This window comes from Mycetomoellerius zeteki, unplaced genomic scaffold (genome assembly GCF_001594055.1).
Source record: "Mycetomoellerius zeteki isolate Tzet28-1 unplaced genomic scaffold, Tzet1.0 scaffold28, whole genome shotgun sequence".
NCBI classification, from domain to species: Eukaryota; Metazoa; Arthropoda; class Insecta; order Hymenoptera; family Formicidae; genus Mycetomoellerius; species Mycetomoellerius zeteki.
Genome location: NW_017257260.1, coordinates 17,583 through 28,112, shown reverse-complemented (window position 1 = coordinate 28,112; position 10,530 = coordinate 17,583). Strand labels below are relative to the sequence as shown.

General features: G+C 31.7%; 2 protein-coding genes across 8 annotated transcripts in view; one reads left to right on the top strand and one right to left on the bottom strand.

The window, feature by feature from the left end:
- Syt20 (synaptotagmin 20) overlaps positions 1-5,821 on the top strand; it is a 21,752-nt gene extending 15,931 nt beyond the window's left edge. For all 5 annotated transcript variants that reach the window (XM_018450441.1, XM_018450439.1, XM_018450443.1 and 2 more), the window contains 3 exons: positions 226-346; positions 4,039-4,211; positions 5,577-5,821. In XM_018450441.1, coding sequence (XP_018305943.1) covers positions 226-346; positions 4,039-4,211; positions 5,577-5,780 — 498 coding nt within the window. In that variant the 3' untranslated portion in view covers positions 5,781-5,821. The remainder of the gene's footprint in view (positions 1-225; positions 347-4,038; positions 4,212-5,576) is intronic.
- A 1,914-nt stretch (positions 5,822-7,735) lies between these two features.
- LOC108724160 (uncharacterized) lies at positions 7,736-9,838 on the bottom strand. Of its 3 annotated transcripts, none has more exons than XM_018450358.1 (4): positions 9,585-9,838; positions 8,458-8,618; positions 8,156-8,291; positions 7,736-8,063 (listed from the first exon to the last, which is right to left on the bottom strand). In XM_018450358.1, the coding sequence occupies exons 2-4, from the start codon at positions 8,600-8,602 to the stop codon at positions 7,736-7,738; spliced, it is 609 nt and encodes a 202-aa protein (XP_018305860.1). In that variant the 5' UTR covers positions 8,603-8,618; positions 9,585-9,838. The 3 variants fall into 3 exon arrangements, with proteins under 3 accessions (XP_018305860.1, XP_018305859.1, XP_018305861.1); XM_018450357.1 differs by having other exon boundaries at positions 9,603-9,838; XM_018450359.1 differs by lacking the exon at positions 9,585-9,838 and having other exon boundaries at positions 8,458-8,984.
- Positions 9,839-10,530: the final 692 nt, after the last annotated feature.

Here is a 10,530-nt window from a genome sequence, read left to right as displayed (position 1 = left end):
TTAAATTAATATCAATTTAAATATTTACAATTTAAATATTAATGTAATAATATAATAATAATTTCTTAATTTATTATTTTTTATTATTTAGTTAAGGATAAACTTAAATATGTTTTAATTTACAAAATAATCATTGATCGTTTAACATGTATCAACAGTATTAATAATATTCTTATAAAGAAGTAATAATTTGAAAAATAATATGTAAATAATTACACTTTTTAGGAATTTGGCAACATTTTGTTAGCTGTAAGCTATCTACCCACTGCAGAAAGGCTAACTATTAACATTATGAAATTGCGCGATATTAAATTTATACCAACTGTGTTGAGTTTAAATGAATTTAGTAAGTATTATCAATACTAATAGTGTAGGAAAATTGTTGGAATTAGTACAGTGGAAGGCGAAAATAATGTGTGATGTATATTTTATATGAAATAGTTAGAAAAAGATACAAAATATTTTCTTCTTTTTCTCATGCGTGTCTATCCCTAATAATACGTTGAGATACTGAGAATAATCTGAGATCATCGCAAAAGTATAATTGCGATACCTCAGAACAATCTCAAACTTACTTAACTGCGATTAACGTGGTACGTACTGAGAATGATTGAACGTCCGGGATACCGTCTCCCATAGAATTCCTCACGAATGTCTACAGCTTTAGAGCAGTATAAGGATATAATGAAAATGGGAAGGCTACTGGGGATATGGAAAGTAAATCACTTATATATGCACACATATACGCAACCAGGCGCGCGCGCTCACGTATCGCATGGGGCGAGATGGGTTACGTTATTAATTTTTTATTAATTGATTTTTACTGCAATTTTTATTACAAAAGCACGCACCGATCGAGATGATCACAGATATATGAATTGCTTCCCGAACGAATACTTCGGTATTATACATATACAGAGTGTACAACGTTGCGGATCCTCAGTGACACGGTGACTCCCGGATATGACCTGCATTAACCTTGAAACCGCATCCAAGTTCAGTTACAACCTGTCAAGGGTTATGTCTAGGAATCACTCTATTGCTATGGATCCGCAATGTTGCACACTTTGTATGTCATATCGGGGTTCGTTCGGGAGGCTTAACGACTTACGTATATCTGTGATTACCTCGGTGAGTGCTTTCCGACGATATGTCACTTGCTGGAATCAGCGTCTAGCAGTTGATGGGTCTTTCTTATTAGACAATTCTTCAATATGATTTGTTCCACACAATAAATTCGGTACATTAGTCGTTCGTTTATATGAGGTTATTTTCGATAAAGCGGGAATTAACGTCGCACGAGAAACTCACTGTGACAGAGGAAATGTTCTCTTTGCATTTGCTTCGATGCAAGCGGGAAAAGATTGTAAGAGGAATTGCATATGCAGATGGCGTAGGTATACGTATTGTTTCCATATCTGATGTCAAACCTGAGATTATACGCACGTGGTATTTCGTATTGAGTCAAATTGGAGATTATACGCGCGCGAAAGAAAATGGAATGATACTGTGCGAGATATTATTGTGCTAATCTCAGTTTGTTAAAAATGATACATACCGTTTCCGTATTTGGCGTTAAACCTGAATTTATACATACGCGAAAGGAAACGGAATGATACTGTACGAAATATTATTGCGTTAATCTCAATTTGTTAGAGTCGTTTGAGATGATTATAGTACAATCAGTAGGAAAATAGGATGATATGCAGGATGTCATATGCTGTTAGGGACACTAATGGATATTTGCATCACATTTTCATTTCCTCTCCATTCATTGTCATATCGATTCTAAATTTTTGGGCTCTGTCTAGTACCTTATATTCCGAAGTCGTGACATCTTTTTTCCGATTTTTTCGTCTTATTTCTTTTCTTTCCTCAATATTTCCTTCAATTTAATCAGCTGTAGTCGTTGGTGCCTTGTGTTGTGCATAATGTGTCTAAGGTTTCTCTTTTCTATTGTGGTGAGTATCTTTCGGCTTCTGTTTATTAGGCCCTGCGCACAATAGAGGAAATATTAGGAACAGGAATAGATATTAAGATTTTAACTTATCAGATACCAGTTACATCGGAATACACGGTTTCTGATAGGTTGAAATCTTAATATCTATTCCTGTTCCTAATATTTCCTCCATTGTGCGCAGGGCCTTAGTCTTAGGACTTCGCCATTAGTTCTTGCTGTATTTTATCTTAAGGGGATGCTGGAGTGACGGAGCCGAATTTGATCGATGTCGATAATACAGATTTTTTCTTATTCTAAACATTACGTTCATACTTTTAATACTATGTTATACTGTGATCTGGCAGCGCCAAGATTTACTTCTTTAATTTTTTGTGGTAACATTTGAATGGACAAGATAACGCAATTTTGTCATAACGTTTTGAATAATGTTTTGAAGGAGAATTAAATAACTACTACTTTGGTTGAAAGGGAAAATGTCTTTGAAAGAATTGCGATATACAAATTACATATAACAAGAATTAAAATCATTTGGATCGAAATAAGAAGATTCTTTAATAGGAATATAAAGATATACTTAGATTTTATTGTACAAAAGTTAAAGATAGTACCACTTGGATTATATTCTTTATTTTATTTGGTATGGTGTTGGATAGGATTTAACTTGGCGTCAATTGTTGATATCAAATCTTTTATATGAATGGTATATAAAATTTTGTGGAATTTAACTTGGCGCCAGTTGTTGATATCAAATCTTTTATATAAATGATGCATATAATTAGAGTTAATAAGTAAATAGCAAAGATAGTACCACTTGGTTTTACTTTTTAATTTTATAGAATTTAACTTGGTTAGTTAAGATAAAAAGGTATGTAACGTATCACTTATAAGGTTGTATTCGAGAAGCATATTCTTAGCGCCTTTTTTACCTTTTTTTTTAAAAAGGTAAGTTTGTACTGATGGGATTTTTATTACACTAAAATGTAATTTTAGAAAAGAAAGAAGGATGTATAAACATGTATGGACATATTTCACATTATATAATTATAATTTCATATATAATTATACAGCACATATATAATTATGTATGTTTATAAATTTATACATGTTTATACATACATACTCATGCACGAAAAATTTGTTACCGGGAGCATATAATTTTGTTTTTGTTCGATCTCATTTTGTTTTGTATTAAGTTATAAACAGAGATCGATGACCAATAAATCGCTTTTTCCATTACCACTTCCTGGTTTAGTTAACAAATACCGGCGTACAATTTCATTTTCGTTCGATTTTCTTTTGTTATGTATTATGTTATAAACAAATGGAGATCAAAGTTGTATAGATCATTTAATATATCTGCGCGCTCGTATATACAAGCGCTGAATTTATACCGAAGGACTTCGAATTTCGCTATAAAATTTTAGGGCCATATTCTCAAAGAGTTGTACTATCGATTTATGAAAAAAATCGACATTTTTTATCCTATAAAACAGGAGACCTTCTTAAATCAAAATTCTCTGAGCTCAAAATTTTTTTCTTGCTAGGTTTGAAAATTCAGTAATTCCAATTCTGAGCTATTCGTTTTTTTTTTATTTCCGTGTGATGAGGAGGCCACCTGGACAGAGGTCATTCTTTATGTTAATAAGGAAGGCCATAAACAATTATTTTTTTAAATCGTTCAAAAAATAAAAAATTGTGTTGTTTTTATTCCGTGTACCTTCTCTTAGCTATCAGAAATACAGATCGAAAATAGCAGTTGAAAAAAGAAGGGAACCAATGAAGTCAAGAAAATGCATTTGTCAACATTTATACACAGAAAAGGAATGCGCTGTTCTTATTGCCTCTAAAGCTGGCGATACATGATGCTTTTTTTATGCTAGATTGCTAGCTGGATTTACGTATTTGTTACCATATTGATTGCGGTACTGCAGCCAATACAGTAACAAGTACGCAAATCTAGCTAACAATCTAGTAGGAAAAAAGCATCGTGTACTGCCGGCTTTATATTTAGAGCTTTAAATTACAATCAATTTAATTTGCTCAACAAAAATGTTTTTAAACAATCATATCCATTACAGATCCATACGTTAAAGTGTTAATGTTAAACGGAAAGACGGGGAAAAAAATGAAGAAAAAGAAGACCAAATACTTGCGCACGATTGCACAGCCAGAATTTAATGAGACTTTGACATTTAATTTAGCAGTTACACAACTCGATACCGTCCAATTTTTAGTGGTGCTTTGTAGCAAGGTAAATTGGAAAAAGATTTTTTCGAAAAATAAATACAATAATATGATTGAAGATCGTGACAATCTTGCGTTTCGCGGGTTTTCTCCGTGTTCAGATCCATTCTTGGAATGCCAACGTTTCGTGAACTGCAAGGTTCACGAAACGTTGGCATTCCAAGAATGGATCTGAACACGGAGAAAACCCGCGAAACGCAAGATTGTCACATAGGTAACACCCGTGAAAGCCTCAAGAATATGATTGAAGATCAATACATTTAACAGCAAAATTAAGGTACTACTTATTTTGTCCCTAAAACAAAAACAGACAAACTTTAATTAGAAGGTGTAACTTCGTAAAAAATTTTCAAACTTTAAAATTTTTTTTAATCTATGATTTTTTACGAAGTTACATTGTTTTGAAGTTTATCTATCATGTTTGGGGGCAGAATAGGTGATGCTTTAATTTTATTATCGAATGTATTTAAGGATAAATTAGAAATTAATGCCTCAATTCTAAGCAGAATCGTAAGGTTCGTAATATATTCCTGTAAAACTTGCAAGAATTTTTTTAAGTGCTTATACCTTTATACAATATTTTTACGGACAACTTATTAGCTATAAAATTTATAAGAAATCGTAGATATTTACGAATAATCGTACGTCTTACGACACATATGCATAAAATTAGAATACTAGTCATAAGTTTTTACAAGTTTCATGAGAACACGTTACGAATCTTGCGATTTTGCTTAGAATTGACTCCATAAGACTCAATATAATCTGTTATCTCTATATCTGGATATTTGCACTCGTTATCCAACTTCACGGATATTACTTGGGTATCTAGATAATACCCGAGAAAATTGTTTACCCAGACATTCGGAATATTATTTTGGATAAACGTTTGTTAGGAATATTATTTTTGAGATAATGGCACAAATTCGATCTATTCCTGATATTATTGATTCTGTTGTAATTAGTTAAATAAGTCTGTTTGTATTTCGCGCCTTGTATCACGGATTTTCTTTTGAAACTTCTTATGTTTTTCACGTTCTTTTGTTGTGCTAACAATCATTTTGGTTTATATTCATTCATCCTGTAAGATCCTTTCTGATCAGACATGTTTTTGTGTGTGAATAAAGAAAAAGTATATCTGAACTTTACTTGCTTTAATTAAAAAAGAAAATCCAACAGATTCGACTTTTTTCTCTCCTACGCTTCTCATTGTCAGTTTCCATTTATTTCTATTTCTCGTCACTTCTTATAATCCAATAGAATTAATATAACAACTAATTTAATATCATTATAAATGATCATACAATAAAAATAACTTTTGTAAAAACAGTGATATGACAAAATCGTATTTTTCTACCATCAATAATTTTAGGTTTTCCCGGAAGGATTGCCTGCCAATACCGCCGACGCTAGTGACAGTGAAGATTCTGTCAGTTCATTCAAAAGGTCTACCGATACTTTTATCGGTAAAGTGGCTCTTGGAAAAGGTGTGAGAGGTTCGACGGAAAGATTGCATTGGTTCTCAGTGCTTCAAAATCCAAGGAAACTTGTTACTGTCTGGCATACTTTGAAATAAAAGCCATTTGTTATTTTATTATACATATATTATACATGTTATACAAAAATAATTGTTATTTTTCAGTGACTTTAATAAATCATTACAATTGCAAAAAGACGTGCAATATATTATTTATTTTATAATTTACACACGAAGTATTTATAATAGAAGTTTAACTTTACATAGCCAGCCCAAAATGATTTTTCCAAATGACCTTAACATGGATTTTAACCTTCAAGGAGGTCAAGGTCATAAACTTCTTTCGTCGCTTGTTATTCGCATTAAAAAGTTATTAACAAAAGAATTCCTATAAATGAAATATAATTTTTGGATATAGAGATATATTAGTAAAACAACAAAGGGTATAATATATTAGTAAAATAAGTAAAAAGATCAGGCCCAAATGATCTTGTGGATAAACTGTGTAATGAAACTCATTTCGCGTGAAAAGTCGTGCGCCCCTGAGCAGGAGAGAGGTGGGGTTAAAATCGTTTCGCGTGGAAATCGTGCGCCCCTTAGCAGGGGGGAGGTGGAGTGAGAGTTGCTTCGCATAGAAAGTCGTGTGTTTCAAATCCTCTCTATTCAACTCCTATATAAACCGCGATAAGCGTCGATTAATATACTAAAAATAATAAGCACAAACTTCTATAATTTTATTCATTCACATTTTTGGCATTAAATCTTGTCGGTGAAAATCCATTTAAGGGCATTCATTTGATGTTATTTAGAGTGTTTCTATCAAAATTCATGGAAATCGGGCGTTTGACATTTTTGGAAGTTCACCCCGATAATACATCTACCAATTAAACGAGTTGAAAAGAAATTATCACCAAGAATTTCAATGGATCAATATTTCATATAATCTACAATTTTAAAATTGATTAACGGGCGTTTTTCAACGAAATTTAACCTTGTAGCTAATTTATTAAACATTCTTGTATTTTAAACTGTTATATTCGACTGACTTCTAATTAAGTTTTATATTATTGCGTTTTATTCATCTGACACTCATGTTATTTATTTAACAATTTTATGTAGTTTTTATATGACGTACCGAAGATGGACTAATCGCGATCGAAACTGTTAAGAAATTAAATAATTTCGTATGTTCGTATCAGTTAGGTCATTAGGTTGGCTATTATGTAAATATTTAAGTTGGCAATGAATTTAGACTCCCGTTTGTCTTTTGCTTTAAAATCTTCATTTTTATTTGTATAATGGTTTGTAATGATAATCCCTATAATCTCATTATGTAATGTGTATTTTCGTATAATAAATTTAAGTTACAGATTTCTCAACCACAGACTTCTGTAAGTGGACTCAATCACAGACTTCTCTCTATAAATAGACTGCCAACTTCGCCTCCATGTTTGAAGACAGCGCTGAACAGCGACATATTTGAGTTCTCTCACTCACACATGTATAAATTACATGGATAAATTCATACAATACTCACAGACAGGATGCATACATACGTATAGGGAAACTAAAACAAAGATATCTCGGAATCAGGTTCATCTCTTTCTATCTTGAGTCAGCAGTCTATTTATACAAGTCTGTGGTTATAACCAGGGTTGGTCACGTATCAAACTCAACGTATTATACGTGGTTTCATACATGGATAAAACTATGTATAATACATCGTAGATTTCAGCCATGTAGTAAAATGGAACTTCACCGTTCGCACTTTGCAGTGTTCGCGTTGCTTGAAATCCTTTAATTTTTTAACTTAAAATGAGATAAATATGTTTGGGCGTTGAAAAGAGTGAAAGCGAAGTTGCTGAGTGGAAAAATGCAAGCAATGTGAACAAATCCAAGAATACCATGACTGTGTATTCCTTAAAAAACAATTTAATAAAGATAAGAAAATTATAAAAATAAAAAAATATTTATCAAAAAAGATTCAATAAGAAAATTATAGGAAATGATCGTATAATATGTACATATATACAAATACAAATAGAAAAGTAATACTACATCTCAATTAAAGTACCATTTTTTAATCTTTTATACTTAAATTCCGATTCTGGGCGTTTATTAACCCAAGCTTTCAAATCTAATTTGTTTAATATATATTCTGGGTCAATGACAGCTTCTTGACATTTTGACGTCTCGTCATCCTCTCCAATCTGTTTATTTCTTTTGGATTTTTTCTTATGCTCCGTACATTCCTCTTCGATTTTTGCAATAGTTAACAATTTTTTCGATGTACTTAGAAGTTTTATTCCAGAGCTCTTGTCCTTCCTCCGTTTCTGTTCATCACAATAATTAGGAATTTCACTACTTTCCATCTCTATAGTTCTAAAATTGATATTTGCATTTGCGCAAAATGTTAATTTATTAAAAACAGAATAATATTTGTACATGTCTAAAATATTTATTTTATTGCTTACCGCTCCAAAATTTCATCTAGTTTTTTGGCGATAAAACTTTGAAATGTGGCGGTAACACCAAAATTTGTAAATTCATCTCCTTGTTTTGAGCTTATTTTTAAGGAATAATTTTTATCCAATTTGTTAGTCTTTGCTTCTTTTAAAACGTTAAACAATAATTAATACATCACATTTTTATGAGAGAGAGAGAGAGAGAGAGAGAGAGAGAGAGAGAAAGAAAGAGAGAGAGAGAGAGGGGTTACAGAAACCTAATTGCTTTGTAAACATTGAAGATAAAAGACAAAAATATTAATTTTACTTACCAGACTCAGGAATAGCTTTGGTTTTTTCTAGGCTATACAGATTATTGTTTAAAAATTGTTGATCAATTGCTTCCTTCAAAATGTTTGCAAATTTTTCATCTTCTGAACTTGATGAGTCTACCTGCTCGCTTATTTTCTTCATCATTAACTTCAATCTATATCTGTAATTTGTATATAAAGTATCTATAATAATTAATCTTTCAGTAAATATGTGGGGTATTTAAGCACCCTAGGCATAGTTTTTCTTAAATATTTCATACTTTTAGATTGACAACAGAGCTCATCGATTTAATATTTTCCTATTAATGTTTACTTGACAGATTAAAGTGGTAGTGGCTCATCAATTGAAGCAGTAAACAATAATAGAGCGTCAAACATGCTGCGGGTGTTGTGGACATCCCACCTACCCACTTGTGTTTTCTTTTCATACTTCACCTTCTTTCAAGTTTTTGTATAATCAGAGGTTTTTCTCTGCTGTAGTCAAGTTGTCTTGTTTATATTACTTTTCTTGTCTTATTTATATTAATTTTACGTGTCTCTATTTTATTAGAATGTAATTAATGTAAATTTAATTATAAAAAGTAAATAATCTTATTTTTCTGTTATTTTTGTTGTTATATTTCAATTCTATGAAACAAAATTTAATTTTATTAGTTTTTTTAATTCAAACATTGACTGTTTTACATATTTTTGTCATTAAAATATTCATTTCTTATAAAAAATTAACAATTTTTATATTTTTTACTTTGTATTTTATAACTTATCCTATCTTCAACTCGATATTTTTTTTACGCTGTAAAGACAATTTTTTGTACGATTTATGTTTTATGGTATGGTATACTATTTATTATCAGAATATTTGTATTTTTTTGGTCTGAGTTGTGTTTTTTAATAATTGTGTTAATGAAATAAAACGGGAAAATCCGTGATTAAAACTATCCTTCTGGAAACAAAATTAAAAAGTATCGTCCAGGAGTGTTAAAGTTCATTATTTTTACATTCTCTATCTCATTAGAGTATAACTAATGTAAATTTAACTAAAATATAATATTCTAGTAAAAAAAATGATTATAAAAATAAAAACTTTTTGTGTGTGTGGTATCTCAGCACCCCACCTACCTACTTACATTTCAAAATCCACCTACCTACTGAAAGGTTAAAGGAATACGTAAAACATGAGCAAATGATAGCAGCTTGCCTACAGTCTGCAAACCTATCAACATAATTTCACAGCAGAAACCGAGTAGAATCTGTCACTTTATGATCATTTAAATAAAATGTGTCCGTATATATTTAGAATACGGACGTCACCACGAAAATTGATAAAAATATACTCTTCCAGTGCGTTTCATTCGAAACAAAAGAATTTGGTAGAAAAATGCAACGGTCTGTCCCACGAAAAGAGTTAAGCCCAAGACACAATGCGAGGGAATAGCGATAGCGATAGGAATAACATAGTTTCAACCTATCAGAAACTGTGTATTCCGGTGTATCCGATTTCTGATAGATTGAAATCGTGTCTTGAGCTTTAAGGCTGCGTTCGGAAATATCACCCGGGTGCCCTCGTGTAAGGATGCCTTAATCTTAAGGTGTCTTTTCATGCGCAGCACGCTGCAGCAGTAATGGGTCCATTCAGTACCACGACCGCTCACTGAGCGCTCAGTGAGCTCTTGTATCTGTTTGGTCTATATTTTTAGTTCTAACAGAATATGCCAATGGGTGCATTCAGTACCACGACCGCTCAATGACAGCGCTTACTGAGTAAAAAAAGGATTAATCTATGATTAATATGTTTATTTGTTATAATTCGTAATGTAAAATAACTTGTCTATTATCTTTAATATCATATTCCTTACTTATTTATTACTGTTTATTATTTCTCTAATGCCGTGTTTGGGCCATAAGGTTATGTAGCGCTCAGTGAGCGGTGAAACGACTTTTAATTACGCTCCACCGATAATCATAGATTAATCCCTTTTTTACTCAGTGAGCGCTGTCATTGAGCGGTCGTGGTACTGAATGCACCCAATAAGATGCAAGCGCTCACTGAGCGCTTAGTGAGCGGTTGTAATA

Excerpts from the sequence above, each read along its gene's own strand:
- LOC108724160 (XM_018450358.1), bottom strand. The coding sequence starts at position 8,602 with ATGATGAAGAAAATAAGCGAGCAGGTAGACTCATCAAGTTCAGAAGAT. Across the intron at positions 8,292-8,457 it reads CAAAGCTATTCCTGAGTCTG|AAGCAAAGACTAACAAATTG; the intron begins GTAAGTAAAATT and ends ACGTTTTAAAAG. Across the intron at positions 8,064-8,155 it reads CTAGATGAAATTTTGGAGCG|AACTATAGAGATGGAAAGTA; the intron begins GTAAGCAATAAA and ends TATCAATTTTAG.